General features: G+C 42.5%; 1 protein-coding gene across 4 annotated transcripts in view; it reads right to left on the reverse strand.

Moving 5' to 3' along the window:
- The window catches only part of AGTPBP1 (ATP/GTP binding protein 1), a 128,224-nt gene that overhangs the window by 36,902 nt on the left and 65,806 nt on the right, over nucleotides 1–25,516 (reverse strand). For all 4 annotated transcript variants that reach the window (XM_026652394.2, XM_026652392.2, XM_029911709.1 and 1 more), the window contains 9 exons: nucleotides 22,067–22,150; nucleotides 21,718–21,804; nucleotides 21,483–21,631; nucleotides 11,558–11,645; nucleotides 10,643–10,787; nucleotides 9,354–9,507; nucleotides 8,365–8,545; nucleotides 5,535–5,664; nucleotides 3,504–3,635 (listed from right to left, as the gene is read on the reverse strand). In XM_026652394.2, coding sequence (XP_026508179.1) covers nucleotides 3,504–3,635; nucleotides 5,535–5,664; nucleotides 8,365–8,545; nucleotides 9,354–9,507; nucleotides 10,643–10,787; nucleotides 11,558–11,645; nucleotides 21,483–21,631; nucleotides 21,718–21,804; nucleotides 22,067–22,150 — 1,150 coding nt within the window. The remainder of the gene's footprint in view (nucleotides 1–3,503; nucleotides 3,636–5,534; nucleotides 5,665–8,364; nucleotides 8,546–9,353; nucleotides 9,508–10,642; nucleotides 10,788–11,557; nucleotides 11,646–21,482; nucleotides 21,632–21,717; nucleotides 21,805–22,066; nucleotides 22,151–25,516) is intronic.

Raw genomic sequence — 25,516 nt, forward strand, 5'->3', positions numbered from 1 at the left:
ATTTAAAAAAAGCCAAGAACCCAACCGATTCATTCTTCCCCCATCTTCAAAAATTCCCTGGTAGCGTTTGCAACCCAGTTATTAAAATAGTGTGAGAGTCAAGTGCATAAAAAAATAGAACATGAAGTGTCTAGTAGAAAAGATTTGACTATATGCATGACTAATTTGTTTTTATTGTTGCAGCTGAGTGAAGTGCAAAAGGGAAATGTAATTTAGATTAATATTCAGTTTCAATAGTCTAATGTATAGGAAGTTCTGTATTTTAAAATACTATATAGTATTTCTGACATTGATTCAGCAAAGCTCTTACGTGTATGAGTCTATAACAATACTTACATTGTTACTAAAACTGGTGCAAGTATCTGAAATTTCATAGTGATTCACAAGATTTAAGTGACTGAGGCGGATAATGAAATTGTAAATAATCAGACAGCTAAGAAATTGTAAGGGAAACAATCCAGTAGCATTTGGATTTTTTTTTTTTTTAAACGTCTGAGCACCAAAAAGCATGCATAACTGTTTGTACATGTAAATGGCTAGTTATGAATCTAACAAGTGCAATCACCTGATCGGTGAGCACAACTGTGAAGAAAACAGTAGGTATGCAAACAGGTGCAGATATTGGGCCTCCTTTAAAAAAAAAAAAAAAAAAATCATCCTCAAAGTAAAAAAGAAAAAAGCCTGTATATATTTGTGATTGCCACAAGGTGGCAGTAAAACTACACAATAAGAAGCTTATTTTCAGGAAAGATTATTTTATAGTCATTGTGACCATGCAAAAAAAGTTATTTTGAACTCTTAATTTAAAAATCCTTATCAAATAGATTTATACACCAAATTCACTGGGAAATATTACACAGCAAAAATTACATTAAAAGAACATTATGGCTGCAAATTCAACACTCAAAAGTTAGGAATTTCCAGAATTAAGGCTACCCATGCAACCTTAATACAGCCCCCTCGTGAGCATGCAGTATGAAACAGTCTAATTACATGATCATATACTACTTTTTCCACAGGACCTCTGCCTCTTTCAGTGCACAAGATGAATGGTGCTCATGTAATGAACAACTATTCAGTGTTCCCAGTCTCCTTGCCCAGACAGTGCCAGTATTCCCCCTGGCTCCTAGTTTGGTCTCAGTCTCCTCCAATCCACTGGCTCCTAGTTCCAGTCTCTCTCACCCAGCTCCCAGTCAGATTCTTGTTACCCAGCCAACTGTAGACTCCCTCCACCCCAACTCCTAGTTTTCCCCTCATATCCTAACCCTGCCAGCCTCCAGTCCCAACCCCCACCCTTCCCCAGACTCCTTATTCGAATCTATTCCCTCCCCTTTCCAATCTCCCACCAGGTCTAGCTCTTGCTCCCTCTGCATTCAGATCAGGTGCCTCTTCCACGCTACCTAGGTGTCAGCAGGAGGGGCACAGAGCCAGAGAGTTTCCCTGCTTTCTGTTCCAGGGTCTGGACCTGGCACAGGCTGCAGCAACCCAGAGTCACAATTACAGAGACAGTTCTGCTAATCTCCTCACAGCCCCAGACTGGAACATGCTTAGTGCTCATGGAATCTTCTGGGAATTTAGTTGTGAAGCTCTAGCAAATCTTTGTTAAGCATGTGCAAATTGCACTCTTTCAGAGGTTTATAACTTGGGCAGATTTTCAGGGGGATCAGAAAAAGTCACATCCTTGACACAAAGGCCATCCCCTGACTAATTTCACGACTCTGCTCCTGCATGGGAGTTTCTAAGAAAAAAGAAAAAAAAAAGTTCGCAAATTTAATATGAGCAGAATGTATTTTCCCTAGCTTCATTATCAAAAATAGCTCAACTCTTTAGTTTGAAATTTTCCAAAATAATTAAGATGAGGCAGGAGATCCTCATGGAAAATTTCAGATGGAATGGGTAAAGTTTTGTAAGCAAGTGAAAACAGGATCTAACAATGGGAAGTGTTCAGCAGCCTTAATAATAGGCAATGCTACTAGCCTTGCCTGTAATAACTGATCTAAATCCATCAATGAAGTGAATAAATAAAGAGTATGACAAAAGTGTTTGCTATACTAAAATATGGAAGTGTTCATAATTCTGTTCATAGTTTAACATTTTTCAAAAAAATCTACTAAAATATTGCTTAGTTTGTTAGCCCAGTTAATAATAATGTTGTTTTGAAAAGCTGAATTACTTCTACTTTTCATTTTTGTTTAATGAAATATAGACAAATATTTTGTCTTGTTTAATTAGAAGAATAAAGATAAAACAAACAATCAGCTGTGTCAAATGAATGATTTGTTATTTTATGACCACTGACTCTCTTGTCTACATCCCTCCTTCTCAGAGGGAACAGGGTGTTTTTCTTTGTTTCCCCTTCCTGGCTACATGACAGTGATCTAATCCAACTGTTTGGCAATGTCTGACATATAAAGAGTATTCCTCTGACTGGCACTCTATTAACTTTGCATGAAGCTAGGCAGAGAAAGAAGAGCTATAATTAGACTCCTGGACTCTGTTAGAACCATACACAGCTCTACTTTACAGGTTAAGTATCACAACATTACTGATTACTTTGTTGAAATACCTTCCTAGATTCCAGAATGCTTTTCTGTTTTCAGAAGTTTACTTCCCCTCCCCCCACTACAGCAGTCACCCTTACACTTCCAAATTGTCTTAGATAATGAAACCAATTAAATAATGTTTCTTAGTATGTGTAGTATTTCTGAGGTATTCTGTGTATATGAGAAAGTAGGGAAGCATATGCAATGCTACGAATACTGAGGTAATTATATCTATACTATAACTGACTTTTTTAAAAAGGTAAACAAATGATATACCTGTTCTTTGATATTTGAGTACTATTATTCTATTAAATGTTCAAGAACATTCACAAACATAAAAATAGTGATAGTTTTAAGTGGGCATAGATGTTGTAAAGCAGCATGGTGTGTACACAAAGTTGTGGAAGTTATTTGAAAAATGTCTGAAAAAATAGTCTGTTACATATTATGGAAGTCAGGGAATTGTTTTTATACTCTGCATGCAAATTGCACAGGGAGACTGTAATCATACTCTATACAATGACACCGTCGCTCAGGTTTGAAAACAGCATAAACAAGGAAACAAAGTTGCCCATGGCGCTTTTCAGAGAGAGAAAAGTTAAAGCAATCAAACGTTACTTTCCAGTTTAGAGCCAGCATTATGAGTAAATTATATTACTCAGTAACACTTATCTGTGCACCTGTAGGTGTCTTACTGCACAAATCCCAAAGCATAAATTGTCGTATGTTGCAGATGCCCCACACCATCTCCTGTACCTAGAGAATGACATAGCCTAGGGACAAGCAAACACCACTTATTATTGCGAATGAATACTTTGACAAAGCATAAGTACATAGGCACCTTTTCATTTTACACCAGATTAACATTGTTCTTACTTGGGGGGTGGGAAGTAACAACATGAGGAAATCAAGATATAATTACACTTTGACAACTTACTTGAAGATTTAACTTTTACTCACCCTATAACCAAGGTCCTCAATCAGGTCACAAGAGGCAGCGCTAACATTAGTGTGCCACACTGTCTCTTTGATGCTGCAGCCATACATGAATACATTCTTTTTACGAGAATGACCATGATAATCACAGTAAACCTACAAAAATTGGAGAAATAAAAGCAATGTTTTAAAACAGGCTACAGCATCAAATAATTTAAAGTTTTATATATTTCCTCATCTCTCATCCTAATTGCATTCATTTACACATACTAAAACACCAGCATTAGCAAATGAAAGGCACATTATACAATCAACCTGTTTATTAAGAAGAAAGCATAGTTTGTTTGTTTTTTCAGCAAATTCAGAATAAACTGAAACTGGCCATCAGGAAGTTTAGACTTGAAATTAGATGAAGGTTTCTAACCATCAGAGGAGTGAAGTTCTGGAATATCATTCCAAGGGGAGCAGTGGAGGCAAAAGTCATATCTGGCTTCAAGGACTAAGCTTGATAAGTGTATGGAAGGGATGGTATGATGGTATAGCCTAATTTTGGCAATTAATTGATCTTTGACTATTAGCGGTAAATATGCCCAATGGCCTGTGATGGGACACTAGATAGGGTGGGATCTGAGTTACTACAGAGAATTCTTTCCTGGGTGTCTGGCTGGTGAGTCTTGCCCACATGCTCAGGGTTTAGCTGATCGCCATATCTGGGGTCAGGAAGGAATTTTCCTCCAGTGCAGATTGGCAGAGGCCCGGGGGGGGGGGTTTCACTTTCCTATGCAGCATGGGGCATGGGTCACTTGCTGAAAGATTCTCTGCGTCTTGAAGTCTTTAAACCACAAGTTGAGGACTTCAATAGCTCAGACATAGGTCAGAGGTTTGTTACAGGAGTGGGTGAGTGAGATTCTGTGGCCCGCAGGAGGTCAGACTAGAAGATCATTATGGTTCCTTCTGAGCTTAAAGTCTATGAGAGTGCATGACTAACATTTTTATCACAGCAGAAGCAATAGCAACAACCAGTAACTAGAGTTAAGCTTTCAGAGTGGTATCCTGTTCAAACTCCTGTTCTCATTCACTCAATTTCCTGAAACTCATCAGTCAGACAGAAACTGGTCTTTGCCAAAGGTTTTCTTATGTTTTTATGTTTTACTCAATCTGTGCAGTCATTTTTTACTAGGAGGAGAGTGAAACAAACTACTCTTCAACCCTATTTAACATTTTTTTTAAACTTTGTCTACAGCTGTAATGGCTGGGGTTAAAAAAAATTGACATAAAAAGAATCCTGCTATAGAACCTTTGAGTGTTCTACTAAAAATAAGATGGTTAAATGGAGTTATGAGCCTTTCAAAGCTGCATGCACACTAGATTTTTGATGGACTGAAACCACACAACTAAGGAAGACTTTGCTACACATACACCTCTACCTCAATCTCATTGGTTTCAAAGTGATGACTCAAGTGCAATATTAAGAATATACATACATTTTGGCAGGATTGGGGGCTTATGTAGTTATGCACATATACCGTACAACATAAGTACCAACGTGAAGTTTAGGCATATTGCATATGTTCCAAATTGCTGTTTGAGTTCATAAAACTAAGCCATTTCCAAAGAAAATTTCAAATCTAGCAACGCAGCATATCTAAAACTTTCTGAATTCAACTGTTTTTGTTACTACAACTGTCTTAACGGGGGGGGGGGGAGCAGGGGGGGACACTCTGATGTTCAGAACATGAGGCTTTTTTCCATCCTCTAACTCAACAACACCTGCAAACAAATGCTAGATATGCAGTACTGAAAGGCTCAAGAATCAAAACTGGGGTGTTATAACTAAATATTTTTGCAGCATTAACCAAAGTGATTGCTCTCGTTCAATACAACTAGAAATAGTTCCAGAAATTTCTGATGAACCCTCCCAGTCACATTTGTAAGCATGTGAAGCAGTTGCAAGGACCTATAAATGTGTTTTCTTTTACAGAGAGCGAGACAGTATCTATACAAAAAGCTAAAATGATTTTGAAATGCCTATTTTGGGCAAACACACATACTCACCAGAGGCAAACGTTTTATAACAGCCAAATATTGTAGTAAGCCCTTGGCATGGTAAATTGTGGGATGAAGGTCTGGGTTTGGGTTTTGCCACTGTCTGTTCAAGTCCTCCCCACTTAAAGAACAGCGATGGCTATGAAAGACAAATTTATAAAGAAATGTATGTCTCACAATATAACCTCACTTTTATTTTAAAAGTTAACCTCACTAATTCAAGTTTTGCCTGTGACACAGCTACTCAATTTGTGTGGTCAAGTGAAATTTAAATTCAAGTTTGTATTAAGAACATTTTTTATTCTTGCAGAAGAGTTAATTTAATGGTTACTAATATATTTTACTTGGATCAGATAAAATTAAAGGGAAGTAAATTTTTATTTAAAGATATTTGCATACTTACTTGCTCTGAGATTAGAGGAAGTAAAATTATCTCTTGTGAAAACTGGATGTTTGAATGTGTGTGATAAGTCAACAGATTCAGTTCCAAATTTATAAGTTCTAATTTAAAAAAAATCAATAGCCTTTTAAATTTAAATTTTTGTAAGATGGTCAATGATTTTATTGTTCAATATTTTTGTCTAGTTCATGATCTTGTGACCATAATTTGTCTGCTCAATTTGACATTTTGGAACTGCTAAATAGACAGACAGTCAACTGTCAGCGATGTTCAGTGATAGATTTGCTGAATCTGTTGAATTCTTCTAGAATTCTTCATACAATTTGCTAATTTGTGGAAAGATCCCGATCTCCATTAAGATGATCAAATCAAATCTAACTGGATGGGAAGCCTGGTAACTTCAATGGAATCTTATTCAGATCAAGAAAGAAGCATGGCTGTGAACCTTTAAAACAGTGGCTTCAAAGAGAACTCATGTATCCTTTATACACCATCACAACTCCAGAAGCCACATAATTTCAAGCAAGGCTTTTGTCTACATCCCTGCTTTGACTGACAATTGACAGGGATATGGAACCCATCATCAGCCAACATACAAGAGCTGTCACAGGCAAGCCTGGTAGCATTGAGGAGACCAACTAGCTAGTAGAAGACTAACAGAAACCAGGAAGATCAGTGTCTACAGCAAGCAATGTTTCAGAAAGACTTAAGAAGTACTGTAAGTTTAACAAGTTCATACAGACATTTTAAGTATTTTATTTTAGATTTTTGATTTTCAATCTGCAGAGACATATCCTTGGCATTCATGCATTAGCATGAGTTTTTAACCAGTGAGTGATTGCTGGAGTGTCTGTGAGTAAGTATGGCTGGGGGCAGGGGGGACAACTGAGCAGCTCTGAAGCCCAGAGGGGCTATTTATGTGCCACATATCAGCACCTTTAAGAAACTTTCTGAGCAAGTAGTCACACCTGCTGTCATGTTTACTAATTAAAGAGAAGTTATAGATTTAACCTCAGAAAACTATTTCCACCTAAATTCTTGGTAGCCGAATGTAGTAAGTTGAGCTTCTCCTAGAATTCTTTATTAAAAAAAATGATATTGAAACATCTGTGACCATCCCTTTGGGGACTGGGTGGCGATACTAATATTAAAGAATGGCAGTGTGGAACCTTGTGGTTAAGCCTTAGTGAATTAAATTGGGAATTGTTTTTCCCCTGCTTTAGTCCTTTTTTTGACAAAGTGTTTGAATATTGAATTGACTTCAGTAACACCCTTCTATCTGAGAGAGATTATAAACCATCCTCTTTTCTTGCATTAGATGTAAGGATTATTAATTTTGGATGAGAATGTGTAAAATTTGTTGGATTTTGACCTTTATTTTTAATTATTTGAAATATCTTTGTATAAACCTTATTTTAGTTATTAGGCTTAGTTAATAACAAGATATAAAATTGTGTCAATTTGGTGTTCTTTAAACCAGAAATCTGGGGACTTAAAGAAGTTGAGAATTTAGGGCAGACAAACAGCACATCCTATCTATTGCTCTACCAAGAGATATTTGTGAGGGGTACATGTGTATATGTAAAACTATGATAAAATATGTTCTGGAAAACCATATTGCAAAAGCAAGTTCTGTGAAGGTACTTATTTTTATAAATGCAATTTACAAAAACACTATCCTGAGAACATAATATTTTAATAGTAAAATTCAAAGAAATCAACACTGAGAGACAGCATTACCTTCTTGTATAGGAATACATTTACACTACTGATTCTTCACCAACAAAAAAGTACTAGAAGACAGCTTTGTGAGAAATCTGGATTCATTACAGTATATAAACCTTAACCTATGCTACATATTTGGCTCATACTTTAATTACTTCATTGCTAGCCCTCCATTCCAAGAACTGTGCTGCAGTAGTGTTCTAACATTCCAATGAATTTGTCGCATACCTGGTACACATGACATCGATGGATGAATCTATGGCCCCATCACTATGTACGCTGCGCTTCCTCTTCCACTCTCACTGGCATAAGCCTCCCTATTAAATTCCATGTTACTGCTTGTACCCAGGGCTATGACTTAAAGCCACAGTTAATTCTTAGAAAAAAGTGCCATCTCAAAACAGACAGTATATAAAAGGAAGTTTTTCATAGTCTGGATCACAGAGGCTCTTAAAATTACTAGTACATATGTTTGACTAAAGAAAATTGGGAAAATATTTTGTCAGTAAGATTTGTTTATAGTAGTTTTGTTAGCTAGCAAACCACTGGAAAAAGACTAAAAATCCAAATATGAAAAAAATCGAGCCTAAATACTGACTGTGTTAATTCTGGAAAACTACTGCATTTTTATTTTAAGACTTAGACATTGTTTTTATTACAAGATACAGAAAGATCTTTAATTAATTGTACTTTTGTTAGCAGAGTTTAACTTACTTCCCATTGATGACACCATCTGGGTTGAGCATAGGGACAATTTTAAAAATATAGGATTCTCGTAAACTCTGGGCAGTGGGGTTATTACTCATAAGATATTCCAATGTTCCCTTCATAACCCAACTTGCATTAGTCTCTCCAGGATGTACACGAGCAGATAAGAAAATGTAAGGACGATTCCCTAAAAGAAGCATTCACAAAAATTGCAAGATGTAAAACAAGTAAATTAAAACAGTTTGAAAACAATAAATAGCTCGAGTTGGTGGATGGTGATTGAAAAATACTGTACAAGTGCATTTGCATCAATTTGGGATTCTTTATGACAGGATTTTATCATAAATATTGATTGTTACACAAGTGCCTCAATGGATTTTAAGTTTAATGCAACATGAAAAAACAACTACATAAAGACCATCTGTTAAAAGAATTGATAATTGGTAAGTTACATGATACAATTGAAATTCCTCTCTTCATAAGGGAGAGAAATTCAGGAAAAAATGGGATGCTTTGGGGGCCATATGGTGGTACAATCACCAGTCCTTATGTGAGATTTATGAAATGGGCTCCATGGAAAATACATTTTTGCACTAAAAAGAATTGCTATGAGATCATGAAGAACACTAAAGAATGAGGAATTAGGGACTGTCTTGAAATAACATTTAAAAAGTTTAGCATAAGAATAAATCTTGTTTGGCAGTTGACAGTACTTTTTTTTTTAGAAAGAAAAATCATGTTTAGAAAACATGCAGGTCCAAAATTTATCTTTAACAATTCAAGAATCAGGTGGGGTTGTTTTGTTTGTTTAAACACAAAAGCAAATTATAAATGTGAGCAGACCAACCAGTGGTAATCTCATGAATATAAAACTGAGTTTTGCTATTTTTACAGTAAGGACCCCACCAAGAATTGCAGACAAATGAAGCATTAACATTTTTAGAAAGAGGTAACATTACATAATTTTAAGTGGATCAGAGAGAATTTATACTTACTGAACTGACAGATATGTTCATAGTAATTCGACTCCGGCATGGCTGTGATAGTGACTAAAGGGCAGCTGTTCCCAGACAGGGTCTCACACAGAGTATCTTGTCGAAAATAGATCTGCTGAGGGTTGTGCATGGATTCCAATTTCTGAAGATGCATCTTCATCCCCAAAATGATGAAAAGGTACTTAAGTCCTTTGCAATTTTGTATATGATAAATAAAGATTTATTTAAGTATTTAATTTGTATTGTTCCAGGTATAGAAGATAATTCTCCCATCACTACTTTGGCCATGAAATACCTTTTAGGTTTCCACTACATCTATAAGCTGACTAATGTTTTCTTTTGTATAGAGTGTTTTGAGTCTTAATTTTTTTTGGAGCACTTTCTACTTCTATGCACCACCCTTTTATTCTGTTTTTAACCAAATGATACTCCCTCAAGGAGCAGCTACTTGGTTTCTGAATGGTCCCAAATGATCAGCCTCATTCAATATTGATCTATTCTATATGTTGAGTCCCAGATCTGCTTTTGTTAATATAACCAATGCAGCACATTCTAGTTAAGCAGCTCACTTTGCTTTACAAACATCAACAAAACCGCACAACACCCCAATTTTACTCAATTCATTATCCTGAAAACGTCTCCTTTTTAATACTTCGTAATCTTAATCTTAGTAGTTCAGATACATCCATAATGAGCAAGGTATAAGTAGACAGATAAGATCTGATAGAACCTAGACTAAATTTGACACTATCATCTTAGCCATGTATACCTCATCAAATTCCCACTGAAGTCCATGGAAAAACTCTCAATAGACTTCAATGGGAGACAGATCTAGATCATGGTAACAATGTCATTCTAGGCAACTTTACAGGGGAGTTATATCCAGCTGTCAGCTTTTATCCATACTCTCCTGCTGTCAGTGTTTTCAATGCTTTTTGGGGGGAAGGGAGGGGAGAGAAGGGAACATCTAAGTCAATTACTGATATAGCTGTAATTCCTATAATTATCAGACATATTGTATAGGGGAAATGAAGATCATGTCAAATTTCTTGAAGTTTTTTGTTCTAAAGAACAAGCAAACTCATTACATATATTGTAACAGACTGATTCCTTTCTTACTTGAACTTTTGATGAGAGAGTGTTTTATTCTTTTCAACATATATGCTTTCATTTATGTACCCTTTTCGTATCTATGAACTAATATTTGGAAGCAATCAGCATTTTCTCATGGAAAGAGATACAGTAATATAAATGGACATCCAAGTAATCAAGTTCAAAGATTCTCTCACCCTTAAAGTCGAATACGTATATGGATAGTGGTAAGCAAAGTAGCAGACATCATCCTTGTGTGGGAAGTTCACTGTGAATGTAATTGTGTAATAGGATTTTCCTTTCTGACCACCAGCAGCAATTGAACTTCTAGCAAAGTGATTCCTAAAAGTGAAGTGAAACCAACATAAAAGTGTTAGAGATTTGTAGATATTTTTACTACATCAGAGGTTATCATTTCTGAACATAATATGAAAACCCCCTGGCTCTGAGAAGTGAGAGATCATCTGATGGTTACAACATTTGTATGCTGCTGTGTACACTGCTGCTACTACAGGTAGAAACGCACTCGAGTAGAAATGCTGGGAAATTTTAATGGGGTGAGGGTGGGAGGGGGAACCAAAACAGACAGCCATTGAACCGAAGGGATGATAAGTGGGGACCCTACAGCTCCTCCCACGACAGGGCCATTTGTAAAGATAAGCAGTTTTCCTGTTTTACGCTCCAAGATCTCGCCAATAAACAAGGAGTAAATACCTAGAAAGAGGTTCCATCACAGGATCCCAAAAAGAAAGTCAACAATACCACATGTGAGGTATTAAAGGTATTAAGGTTAAATTCTTAATACAAATATGCTTAAATATTTATATACACAAGTTATTCAATTAATACAACATTTTCCCAGAAAATTTTATCAACATAGCATTAACAAAATACTTAATTTATTTTCTAAATTCATTTGTCAACATCTAAGAAAAACTTAAAAAAAAAAAAAAAAAGCCAACCACACAATTGCTTTGCTATAGAAATATTAAAAGTAAATTACCACAATACATTTCATGTTTGTGCTTGTTCTAGTCATGTAAATTAGATTTTGTTCTAATCTTCAACGTAACACAGATTTGCTTACCTCCGTTTTTTGTTGGCATACTTACTTATAGTAACAAATATCTGTCCCAACACGAGTCCACCATGGCCTGGAATGTAATGCCTCCTGAACAGAATACATGAGGGGCTGCATACCTTTAAGAAAAATGCATTAGATTTTTATCTTAAGGTCACTGAATTCTGTTTGTACAGCTAACGAGCAATGGATCGCATCTGAATACAGTCTCATGTAAGCACACTATATTCATTTCACTTTTTATGGAAGTCTAACCTACAGAGTCCATTATAAAGATTGAAAGTCATACCATCTTCTAACTAACAGCGAAGAGACATATAAAATGAAAAATGACTCAAGATGAGCAACGTACAAATGAAACATGGGTCAAAAAGACCAAATGTAATTCAAAAATAATGCAGTGGCTCGAATGGACACTAAAACAGTAAGATCCTGGATTCAATCACATCTAACCAACTGTCACTATAAAATTTCATAGGAAGTCTCAACCTTCTTGTATCTCAATCCACCCACCTGAAAAACCGGATAACCACAATACCAATGAAAAACAAACTGTTTTATGAGCAGAGCTTTTCAGGTAAATTAGAAAAAATGTTTCCTTTGCCAAACAGTACTACATTAAGGCATGTGAGCAAACCTTCAGAGCATAGCAGCAGCGTCTAAACCAGGGGAGGGCAAACTAAGGCCCGCGGGCCGGATCCGGCCCATCAGGGCTTTCAATTTGGCCGGCGGCATTGCCAGCCCTGTGGCGCAGTGGGGCTAAGGCAGGTTCCCTGCCTGCCCTGGCCCTGTGCCGCTCCCAGAAGCATCCGGCACCACGTCCCTGCAGCCCCTGGGGGTGGGGGGCAGAAGGCTTCGTACGCTGCCCTCGCCTGCAGGCACCGCCCCTCGCAGCTCACATTGGCTGGGAACGGGAACCACGGCAAATGGGTGCTTTGGGGGTGGTACCCACAGGCGAGGGCAGCACGCATTGGAGCTGCCTGTCCTGCCACACCCAACCCCCAGGAGCCACTGCCGGACATACTGGTCACTTCCGGGAGCGGCACGAGCCCAGGGCAGGCAGTGAGCCTGCCTTAGCCCCACTGCGTGCCACTGCTAGCCCAGAGCCGCTCGAGGTAAGCGGCGCCAAGCCGGAGCCCGCACCCCAACCCCCTACCCTGAGCCCCCTGCCGTACTCCACACCGCCTCCTTCACCCCAACCCCCTGCCACACCCCACACCCCAACCTCCTGCCCTAAGCCCCCTCCTGCACCCCAACCCCCTGCCCTGAGCCCTCTCCCGCACTCCTCCTGCACCCCAACCCCTTGCCCTGAGCCCCATCCTGCACACTGCACTCCCTCCCACACCCCAACTCTCTACCCTAGCCCTACATTCATGGTCCTGCATACAATTTCCACACCCAGATGTGGCCCTCGGGGCAAAAAGTTTGCCCACCCCTGGTCTAAACAGAGCAATTAATATGCAACATGTTAGTGTGCTTTAGAAATCACAGTCCCATAGTATGCATTACCCCACTGAGCAGACAAGCCTGCAGTCAGTTTTGACTATCCAGCAACTTCATAAAAATCAAAATTTGCTAATGATAATTAGGAAGCAGATAATAGGACTTACTTTGTTTGAGTCCATTATTTGTTAAGAATAGTTCACTTGGCTCTAACAGGAATTTTACATGTTTCATAGCAAGGTTTCAGGGAAAGGATTATGACTTTTGAATTGCTAGAAGTAGTTTAGAAAAAATCTGAGCAAGAAGTTTGTGTGGACAACACATTGCAAAGAACTGTTATAGGTTACATATCTGGTCTTATTTCAAGTGGTTCTCCACACAGATTCCACTCTTGGTGACTACTAATTGCCTAGTTTTTTAAGAAGTGAACTGTGATTGTAGGATAGCCCTACCCAAACTAGCATCTGACCTGGAAGCTCGTACCAAGGAACAGCAAGTGATAAATGTGTGGCTCAAGCTCCATGTTGCTGTTCTACTTATCTCTGATACTGGGAAGTGAACTAAGCCGGCCACCGAGGCCATTTGAGCCCTAAAGTCTAGGGGGATCTTTCATATCCAGATTGTAACAAGTCCTGATATAGACCAAGGCCCACTTAGTCTCAGGGATGATATGGATCTCTTAAAACTTTCAAACACCATAAAGAACCTAAGTGTGTACCTGAATGGCCTGGTTCTATCTAAGGTGAAGTTTCATTTCACCTGGCGTAGAATGCGAGTTAGGAAAGAAAACCAGGAGGTGAATCGACAGATTGACAAGGAAGTCAGAAGCTGCCTTGCATAGAAAACTTAGGGTGAGGCCTGAGGGAGTCCTTGTCCTTGTGAAAGACCATATATGGGGGGCCTGCCTTGAGGGCATGAATCCCTCCTATCTGAAAGGCAAAACACTACCAGAAAGGCAGTTTTCACCGATAAACAGAGCAGGTAGCGGTAGGCTCAGAGGGAGACCCCATCAATATAATCACTAGTGAAGTAGGGTCTCAAGAAGTAGGGGTGTTTCCTGACTGGTGAGTGTAAGACCCCATGAGTCTAGAACCCAGGCCTGCAGAGCTGCCAGGCAGCTGACATCTCCATGCTGCCACAAGCTTGCACTCCACTTGCCCATGACCTGCTGTGGACACAGACCATGGGAAGCCTCCAGCAGTCTGACAGCCTGCAGCCTCATGGCTCCTGATTGGCTCCCTGGCCCATATAAACTCAAGAGGTATTTTAGGAAATGTCCAGGCACCAGCCCAGGTCTCCTGTAACTGACACGACTATTCCTGCTCCTTGCTCCTGAACTCCTGGCTTTGACCACAGCTTGATTTGGACTTCATCTCCTGACCCAGCCCCTGAAACCTGACTCTGAACCTTGGTATTGACCCTGGCCTGGAACCTATGGACTCCTCCGCTACTCCCAGCCTCAGGTTTGACCCAGCTCTGACCCTTGGTCCTGACTGCCCTCACTGTGGGATGTGAAAAGACAATGTGGTCTTGTAAATAGGGAGGATTTGCAGAGATCACTGCCAGCTAAACCCTTATCAGGCTTAGAGACAGACCCAATTATTTCAGGAAAGTAAACTGTCTAGTATCACTGCAATTGGAGCGGCCACTGGAGAAAGGTGTTGTTGAACTGCCTAAATAGAAACATTTCGTTCATTCGGCTTTTTATGTCAGCCTGGTTAAAGGTTTTCCACTGTGGAGCAAGATGTCTTGAACAGCAGCAGATCAGCTTCTCTCTGAAGACATTATCCAGGCAGTATTCAAGCTATGCGGTGCAAGGATGTCTGGTTTGGGTACAGACTCTGGCCTCATTCTGAAAGTCCAGGTTGGACAGAACCAGCAAGGTAAGGAGTTTCTCTAGGTCTGAGTAGCAAAATTGCATAGCCCATGCTATCCTGTCTCCCCACAGTGGACAGTACCAGATGCTTCAGAAAGTGTATCAGAGGTGGGGTGTCCTTCACAGTAGGGGTCATCCTAACCTCCATCAGAGATTGGCTCAAGCCTTCAAGCAGGAGGTTTAATATTCCTTCCAAAAATTTTCATAGGAAAATTCAAGAGGGTTTAAGACATTTCTATGGATAACAAGAATATTGAGCGTTATCACTAAATTCTTGGCCTCAACAAGGTCTTGTGACAATGAGTCCCCCATTTTAATTATGGGCTCTGTGAAAAAGTATTATCCTGCAATGATTATAACTATTGAGTGGGCACCTGAATTTTTCCTAGTGGGTTATAATTCAAAATGGAGCCTTCTCTTTCTGCCCAGCTGCACAGCAGATTCAGAGAAACACTATTTAACTTTCAATTTGACTATCCAGAGAAATGGAGGATAGCTTGACACTTAGTTGGACTCTTGGGCCTAAATGGCAGGGCTTCATGCTCTTCCCACTGACCTTTACATTCTGCTTTGATCCATGTCACAAGCAGGCTCTTTTGGTATTCAGGTCTTTTGAGTAACAGACTATCCTTGACATTCAGTACAAGAGTGCCAACTAAGGCCTGGTCTACACTAGGAGTTTATGTCGAATTTAGCACCGTTACATTAAATTAACTCTGCACCCGTCCACACCACGAAGCTATTTAGTTCGACATAGAGGTCTCTTAAATTCGACTTCTGTACTCCTCCCCAACGAGGGGAGTAGCGCTAAATTCGACATGGCCATGTCGAATTAGGCTAGGTGTGGATGGAAATCGACGGTAATAGCTCCGGGAGCTATCCCACAGTGCACCACTCTGTTGATGCTCTGGACAGCAGTCCGAGCTCAGATGCTCTGACCAGCCACACAGGAAAAGCCCCGGGAAAATTTGAATTCCTTTTCCTGTCTGGGCAGTTTGAATCTCATTTCCTGTTTGGACATCGTGGCGAGCTCAGCAGCACTGGCAACGATGCAGAGCTCTCCAGCAGAGATGGCCATGCAATCTCAGAATAGAAAGAGGGCCCCAGCATGGACTGATCGGGAAGTCTTGGATCTGATCGCTGTGTGGGGCGATGAGTCCGTGCTTTCCGAACTGCGATCGAAAAGACGGAACGCAAAGATCTACGAGAAGATCTCTAAAGCCATGGCAGAGAGAGGATACAGCCGGGATGCAACGCAGTGCCGCGTGAAAATCAAGGAGCTGAGACAAGGCTACCAGAAGACCAAAGAGGCAAACGGACGCTCCGGATCCCAGCCCCAGACATCCCGTTTCTACGAGGCACTGCATTCCATCCTAGGTGCGGCCGCCACCACTACCCCACCACTGACCGTGGACTCTGACGATGGGATATTGTCGACGGCCGCTTCCTCGGACATGTTAGCGGACGGGGAAGATGAGGAAGGAGATGAGGAGGACGAGGCAGTCGACAGCGCTTACAACGCTGATTTCCCCGACAGCCAGGATCTCTTCATCACCCTTACAGAGATCCTCTACCAACCATCCCCAGGCGATAACCCGGACACAGAATCAGGGGAAGGATCAGTCAGTAAGTGTTTTAAACATGTAAACATTTATTTTTAACAGAACAGGAATATTAACAATATTAACAATGGGTTTTGCATGATTACTTTGCCCTAGGTGCTTAACGTTTCAGTACTTGACAGTGCAACTACTGAAAAAAAAAAATCTAACAATGTCCGGTTTAGCATGATTGTTTTGCCATAGGCGCTCTACTCTTTAGTCCCTGCCAGTGCAGCTACAGTAAAATCCGGTCTATATGTCTGGGGATAGAGCAGAAATCCTCCTGGGACATCTCCACGAAGCTCTCCTGGAGGTAATTGGAAAGCCTTTGCATCAGGTTCCTGGGGAGAGCGGCCTTATTGGGTCCTCCGCGGTAGGAAACGTTTCCGCGCCAGGAGACAATCAAGTACTCGGGTATCATCGCCTTGCAGAGCACGGCAGCATACGGCCCTGGTCTTTGCAGGCTTTCCCGAAGCATCCGTTCTTTCTCCGTCTCTGAAATCCTCATCAGAGTGATGTCGCTCATGGTGACCTGCTTTGAATTAGGTAGGGGAATGTTAGTATTGGGACTGCTTGCCTGTTCCTTTACAGAACTGTAACCGGCGGCTTAGAGCCACGCGGTGGAGGCGGGAGAGGAGCAGCATACAGGGATCTTTCCCTGGGACAGCCGCGAGGGGGTGGGACAGGGGCAGAGTTCATGCTTGCCGGATTGCTGGCAGCAGGGACTGGCATTGCTTTGAACGTGAAAGGAGGCCAGTGCTATTATTAAAGTTTTAAGCAGCCACAAGTCTACGGCTTACCACGTCAGCCTGTTACCCAAATTCCGCTGTCCTGTCCCGCTTGTCTGATCTGCACTGCAAGACCCCAGGCACTGAATGCGAAGGAGGAAAATTCGACCTTGTCCTGAGTGCACATGTGATAGGTGCTGTGCATGGTCTTGTTCACAGAGAAAGACTATGTTCTTTGTTCAACCAAAAATTTATCTTTCTGAGGAATTCACTCCCTTTTTCCCATCCCACAGCTGCGACTGTCTCCCGAACTACCCTGGCATCACACTCCCAGAGGCTAGCGCAGATTAGGCGTAGGAAGAAGAGGACACGGGAGGACATGTTCTCGGAACTTATGGGCTGCTCCCGAGCCCAGGCAGCCCAGCAGACCCAGTGGAGGGAGAACTTGTCCCAAATGCACCGATCACACATGGAACGGGAGGAGAGGTGGCGGCAGGAAGACCAGCAGGCGACTCAAACGCTGCTTGGACTACTGAGGGAGCAAACCTACACGCTCCAGCACCTTGTGGATGTTCTGCAGGACCGGAGGCAGGAGGACAGAGCCCCGCTGCAGTCTATCTCTAACCGCCCTCCCCCGCCATAAAGTCCCATACCCCCCTCACCCAAAGTCCCAAGAAGGAGGGGCGGCAGAGTCCGTGAAAACTCTCACTCCACCCCTGCAGACTGCTCAAGTACCAGAAGGCTCTCATTCCCCAAAATCTGATAAGTCCTTTCCTTCCCCCTTCACCCAAGCCCCCGTCCCAGTTTCATCCCCCAGTTTCATGTGTGGTTGCTAATAAAAAATACGTTTCTGTTAATTACTGTTTCCATCATGTTCTTTTAGAGGAAAGTCTGTTTGAAGGGGGGGAAGGGGGTTGGTAATTGGACAGGACAGTCACCTTTACCAGGGTACAGACACGGGGGCAGGTTCAGCAGCAGGGCACACACACATTGCAGTCACTAGTTACCCTGGTCAGTCTGGGAGGTGGTTTTCATGTTCTGTGGGGGGGGGAGGGGGGCTATGTGACTTTGTAGAGGGGGAGGGCGGTTAGAGATCTTATGCAGCGGTCCTTATCCTGGATCACAGAGCCACGCAGCAGGGGATCTGTAACCGTCCTCCCCCTGCCACAAAGTCACATAGCCCCCACACACACAGTCCCGAACAGGAGGGGTGGCAGGCTCTGTTGAAACAACCAGTCCACCAGTGCGGAGCCGGTCATTCCTGGAGTTTAGAAGCGTCCTTTGCATTACTACAGTACACCCGCTCCTCACCACAGTCTGCGTCCCATGTTCAACACTTTCCCGCGAAAACAGTAATAAAGAAAACAGTGTTCATTAACAAATTTGAAGTGATTTTATTTTTAAACGTGTGTTGGAAGGGGGGGAACGGGGTATGTAACTGGAGAGGATAGTGAACATTTACTGTATAAAGAAACGGGGGCAGGTTCAGCTTCTCTGTAAACAAACTTAATAGTCACAGGTTACCCTGCTCACTCAGGAACCTAGCTTTCAAAGCCTCCCGGATGCACAGCGCGTCCCGCTGGGCTTTTCTAATCGCCCGGCTGTCTGGCTGGGCGTAATCAGCAGCCAGGCTATTTGCCTCAACCTCCCACCCCGCCATAAAGGTCTCCCCCTTGCTCTCACAGAGATTGTGGAGCACACAGCAAGCTGCAATAACAATGGGGATATTGGTTTCGCTGAGATCAGCGTGAGTCAGTAAGGTGCTCCATCTCCCCTTGAGACGTCCAAAAGCACACTCCGTCACCATTCTGCACTTGCTCAGCCGGTAGTTGAAGAGTTCTTTTTCAGTGTCCAGGGCGCCTGTATAGGGCTTCATGAGCCAGGGCATTAGCGGGTAGGCTGGGTCCCCGAGGATGACTATAGGCATCTCCACATCCCCAAGAGTTATTTTGTGGTCCGGGAAGTAAATACCTTCCTGCAGCCATCTAAACAGACCAGAGTTCCTGAAAACACGAGCGTCATGAACCTTGCCCGGCCATCCGACGTTGATGTTTGTAAAACGTCCCCTATGGTCCACCAGTGCTTGCAGCACCATTGAAAAGTAGCCCTTTCGGTTAATGTACTGGCTGGCCTGGTTGTCCGGTCCCAGGATAGGGATGTGAGTTCCATCTATAGCCCCACCGCAGTCTGGGGATCCCATCGCGGCGAAGCCATCTATGATGACCTCCACGTTTCCCAGGGTCACTACCTTTGAGAGCAGAAGCTCAACGATTGCGTTGGCTACTTGCATCACAACAACCCCCATAGTAGATTTGCCCACGCCAAAGTGGTTCGCGACTGACCGGTAGCTGTCCGGCGTTGCAAGCTTCCAGAGGGCTATGGCCACTCGCTTCTGGACAGTCAGGGCTGCTCGCATCCGGGTGTCCTTGCGCTTCAGGGCAGGGGACAGCAACTCACAAAGTTCAAGGAAAGTTCCCTTATGCATGCGAAAGTTTCGCAGCCACTGGGATTCATCCCAGACCTGCAGCACTATGCGGTCCCACCAGTCCGTGCTTGTTTCCCGGGCCCAGAATCGCCGTTCCACAACATCAAGCATGACCCATTGCCACCATGATGTCCTCGGCGCGGGGTCCCGTGCTTTGTGACAGGTCTGTGCCACTCTCAGACTTCAGGTCCTCACCGCGCTGCCGTAGCCTCCTCGCCCGATTTCTCAGCATCTGCCTCTGGGAAAGGTGGATGATAAGGTGCGAGGTGTTGACAACGGCCATAACTGCAGCGATGGTCGCAGCGGGCTCCATGCTCGCAGTGCTGTGGCGTCCGCGCTGTCACTGACCAGAAAAGTGCGCGAACTGATTTCCCGCCGGCGCTTTCAGAGAGGGAGGGCGGGAGTGACAGTTGGATGACGACAGTTACCCAAAACCACCCTCAACACATTTTTTTCCCCAGAAGGCATTGGGGGTTCGACCCAGAATTCCAATGGGCAGTGGGGACTGCGGGAACTGTGGGATAGCTGCCCACAGTGCACCGCTTCCAATGTCGACGCTTGCCCCGTTAGTGTGGACTCACAAAGTCGAATTACTGTCCTTAGTGTGGAGACACATGTTCGACTTTGTAATATCGATTCCACATATTCGATTTAAGTAAAATCGAACTACTCTAGTAGTGTAGACATACCCTTTGTCTCAAGCTTCCTCCACTAAAAAGAGTCTGATGGGATTTTTGTGCTTCCTCCAGGTTCAGGAAGTGAAGGCAAGATAGATAGAACATCTATCTAGGTCTGATCTTTCACTCAAGTACTGAAGGCATTGAACACAGCTGTCTGTGACCAACACTGCGGCATCACAAGAACCACAGCACCTGAAGTCTGCCTTAATAGTGCCACAGAGGTTTGCAGACCCAACTACTGGTACAGAGGCACAGCAAGGCTGAAAAACTAGCCCTGGATGCCCACAATGACAATGGTGAAAAAACAACTTTTAAAAAAAACTAAACTAACCAGGATGAAGGAAGTGGTCTAAGGCCACTGATCCTTTGGTGGATGGAAGAAAAGAACAGTAGTGGGGACCATGCTCTTTTTTTTTTTTTTTAAAAACACACTTGGATGTCAGCATGTAGTTTGGAAGAGTGTCCATCCAACCTCAACAGACACTACTGGCTAGAAATTTCAGATATCACATATCTATGTATGAACATTTCCAAAGTGGGGATGTAAATAAACAATTTTGAAAAGAGAACTTGAGTTGTTTCCACTTAAACCTATAGCTCATTCTGGTCTCCTACATGGACTTACTGATTACATTTAATTTCTCAGCAACATGACATTTTCCCTCACACGTAAATCCCCAAAATCCAGGAGACAAAGTTGTTTGACATTGTTTGCACTTATTTTCATTTACTAAAACATGCACAAACTTTCAGGGAGGGTCTTTAATGGCTCCCAGTTTTCATCCTCTTGGCATCCATGTAGAACTCAGCTTGTCTTTTCCAGCACCTTATGATAATAGCCTCACCACAATTTTAGTAGGAACCTGGAACAGCATTCTTATACTTCAGCTTTACTCAAAAAAATAATACTTCCTCGGTTTTCCATTTGAAAAATAATTTTAAACACATGCACACACGGATTCTTTTAATCACTTATTTTAGTTTTCTAATGACATCGTCACATGAAATATTAGGAGTTTGATTTGTAATAAAAAGAGATGAATAATCCAGTGATCCCAGTGGGGGGGAAAGTATCCTGTTCTGGCTAGTCCAGTAGGTCTCCCTACATGCTAATTTTCCATCCCTTTTGAAAAGAAGTCTTACCATAATTAAACTGACTGTTCGACTTTTCACAGTTGATGATGTTAAACCGGTAACCAATGCCTGGCCGCATTCCACTGACTTCAAAATAAAACCATTGGTGATAGTGATTGCTGTTTATATCTGAGTTCAGAATGAGATCATACTCGTTTCTGAAGATTAACAAAGAGAAATAAGTCTTCTTAAAATAAGAAATTCGCAGTACATATGCAAAATAAGAAAATGAAAGATATCTTACTTTCTAATTTGAATAACTTTGCGCAGATTTCCAGACTCAAATTTGGAGTTGAACTTCAAAATCTCCCCCTCTTCTGGCACTGAATAACTTTAAAAGAAAGGGGAAAAAGACCATTTTAAATAAGTGAAATGGATCTTTGGAACTCATTTGTTAATTCAGATTTTTGATTGGAAAGCTATCTAGAATAATACATTCAGGATTACAGCAAAAAAGGTACAGCATTGCCCTGATTAGGACTACAGGCTTTACCACAGACTTCATCTTTATCTTAAGCCAGAATAGTTTCCTTGAAGAAAACAAAATTGGCAATCATCAAATTGAAGATTGTTTTACCACAAATATAGCCTACCTGGGATTATCAAGGTCATACATGACTCTGTCTATAATATCATTCTGATGAATCAGTCTTTCAATATCTTGGGATATTTTTGTCCTGTAGTAAGAAGAGAGTCCTCACTTAAAATACATTTTAGAACAGCAGTTAGAAATGGTACATAACAATCTGTTTGTCAATCAAAGCTATAACACAACATGCAGGGCCTGATTTTCAGTGAGGCCTCCATGTCATCCCCATGTGTGCACTTGTGGTATGTAAGCACCTGCATACACAGCTGACCAATTCTAACACTTGCATGTGCAGGGGTTGAATCTGCATGTACAAAACCCATTAGGATTTAACTTTTATGAAATAATTTGTTCTTATAATTATAGAAGAAGCTCAGAGTATGTGATTAGCTATATTATTTGATATTAGTGCTTAAATCTGTAACCTTTGAAAATGATTCAGTTATAAGAGTAATTTATACAAGTCCTTCTGTAACTAAAATTATAAGAGATTTTAAGAGCTAGGCCAATGTTTCTCAAATGCGGCCATAGTGGCCGCATGCAGCCACCAGGGGCTTTTCATGCGGCCATGACAGCCTCCTGGGCAATGATTGGGGGCGGGGGGGGGGAGCGGAGAGAAGCATCGGCCCCTCCCACTCCCTCCTTGTTGCTCCTGGATGTGCCACCTTGCACTGCCTTTGGAGAGAGGTGGGGCACAACGCTGCAGGAGCAAGTTGAGTTCTTGACCCACCTTGGGGGAGGGGGTTTGGGCCGCAGGCTCCAGCGGTAGGACTTCAGGAGCCTAGCCGTGCAGCCCCAGGCTCCGACCGCAGGGCAGTGGGTATGGATACACACACACCTGGCTCCGGCCACACAGCCCTGGCCTCCAGCTGCAGGGCTTCAGCCTCCAAGACCTGTCTCCAGCTGTGTGTCAGGTGCTGGCCCCCAGTTCCAGCCATGCGGTGGCCCCAGGCTCCAGCTGCACGGACCCTGCCCCAGCTGCATGGCAGCAGGCGCCAACCCACAGCTCTGTTCCCGGGCTCTGGTCACGTGGTGGCGGGAACTAGCCCCAGGTGCCGATTCATGGCGCTGACCCCTAGCTCCGGCCATGCAGCAGCAAGCGCTGGCTCCTGGCTCAAGCCACGCAGCCCCAGGCTCTGGTACCCAGCTCCGGGTTCTGGACATGTGGCGGCAGGTACTGGCCCTGGGCGCTGACCCACAGCTCCAGCCATGTGGCAGCTGGGTCCGATCCCTGGCTCTGGCCACGTAACAGTGGGATTCATCACCCATCCTCATCACCCCTGGCCCCGCTGCCTCCCACTGCTCCGCATCCAACCCCCCATTGCCCCGGGCCCCCACCGCCTCCCCCAGCCCCGCATTCATCCCACCTTCGCCTCTGGCCCTTGCTGCCTCCCCTTTTGCTCCCCACCCCTTCAGGGAAAAAAGTGATATTAACAAACATACAAGTATCTCTTTTCATAGCCTCCCAGGTACCCACTAAGTGTGCTGTGATATTTACAAATATCACTCCCGAAGGGGGAGGCAGCATTATTTTTATTACTGACTCTGCCAAAAAAAATCCTACAAATATACATTACAATGATTTGTGTGTATCTGTGCATATTTAGTTGTTTTTCCTAAAGTTAATTAAGTATTTTAGGAAAAAGTGTCAGTACGGCCATCAGTGAGTTGGTGGCTGCACTCTGAGGCCACCAAAAAATTTGTTGAGAGAACCCCTGGGCTAGGCAGTGGAGTGAATGGGTTAGTACATTAGTCTTTCACCTCTGGAGAGCTAGGTTCATCTACTAAATGGGTCGCAAATGAGAATGAGTTTGGTGGTCTCAGACAAATGCCTGGTGGACATTTTATCCATATTACAAAACCACTGCATAATTGGCAGTATCTGTTCAAAGGAGGCCCTGGACTGGAAAAGCTAGCGTGTATATTGGTAGAACTGTGTGGGAAAACATGCACAGCAGCTGCAATAAAATAGAAGGAAGCCAATCAACCCTGTAGGGCACTGTAGTGCAGTCTGAAAGTGGGCTCAGGCTGGCAATTATCTGCACTTGAAGTAAATGTTGCTGGGGAGAGGAAAGGCCATTTCTTGTTAAGCCAGGACAGTCTAGCCACAAGAGTAACCAATCTTAAAAGAAATCACAAGCCCAACAAGTTACCAGGGTAGCAGGAAAGATGGTCTAGAAGATAGGCCACTGGGACCTGGCTTCAATTCCTGACTCAACCACAGACTTCCTAGATGACCTGGGCAAGTCACTTTATCTACCCTATGCCTCATTATCCCTATTTTACAGATGGGGAACAATTTCCCTACCTCAGCAGGGTGTTGTCAGAATAAAATCCATTAATGATGTGAGGTACTCAGATACCTCAGTGACAAGAGACATAAATTAAAATGATAATGGAAATGGAAATTAATTCGGAAAAACATACAAAAGAGAAAAACTGCAGAAAAAAATAAAGGTAATAAGATACTGGACATTTTTAACCAGCTAATAGTTATGGGGCAGGAAAAAAGCTAGCTGAAGACATTTATGTTTAAAAACAAAGGGAAAACTGGAAAAGCAAAAAAGATTACTTATCTGCAATTCTTGTTTTTTAACAGCAGCAATTATAATAGATTCACACTCTTGGATTTTGGTCTCAGGCACGAGATTATTTAGAAGTTATCAAGCAAAAGAATTTAGAACTTTGGGAAGAGAGCTATTTATATACCCAACCCCACTAAAAGTCAGCATGTGTGAACGCTCTGTCGGTATTTTGTCAGCACTTTTGCCGACAAAATACTTCTAGCCCCGCGAGTGGCATTAGCTTTGTTGGCAGGAGAGCGCTTCTGCCAACAAAGCCACGTTCACACTGCCACTTGCGCCAGCAAAACTTTTGTCTTTCGCGGGGCGGCTTTTTTAAGTACCCATGAAAGACACAAGTTTTGTCGACAACGTTGCAGTGTAGACAAGCCCTTAGTCTGGTGTGAGTGTGTGAGAGAGAGAAAAAGAGAGAAGGGGGAGGGAGAGAGACTCACCAAAGCACACAATCCCAGTGTAATCCCTTTGTATTGAGTAGAGAGAATAGAGTTTTAGCCTACTCTGCTCTTGGAATTCCAGTTTTGGGTCCTGAACACACAGACAGTGACATGAGTTTCTTCCCCAAACTTCCAACTGCCTCACAAAGCCACTTCCTCTCCCCCAGCAATCCCATCTCCTATCCTACAGTAATGTCTTTACTACAAAACCCTGGAAACAGGTAGTTTCCCCTGGAGATTTACTTTATACTAGGAGTAAAATTTTCAAAAGTACTTAATTCCCCACAGAAAATCAGTAGACTGAAGCTCCTAAGTCACTATGGCAGTTTTGTAAATTTTGCCCTAGCCTTTAACCATACTCATTTTCAATTTGTTTTTGTAAAGCTTGAATTCCTGGAGAAACCAAGTTCACTTTTAATGTTTTCCTACAATAAATCC

This window comes from Terrapene carolina, unplaced genomic scaffold (genome assembly GCF_002925995.2).
Source record: "Terrapene carolina triunguis isolate 2854851 unplaced genomic scaffold, T_m_triunguis-2.0 Scaffold113, whole genome shotgun sequence".
NCBI classification, from domain to species: domain Eukaryota; kingdom Metazoa; phylum Chordata; order Testudines; family Emydidae; genus Terrapene; species Terrapene triunguis.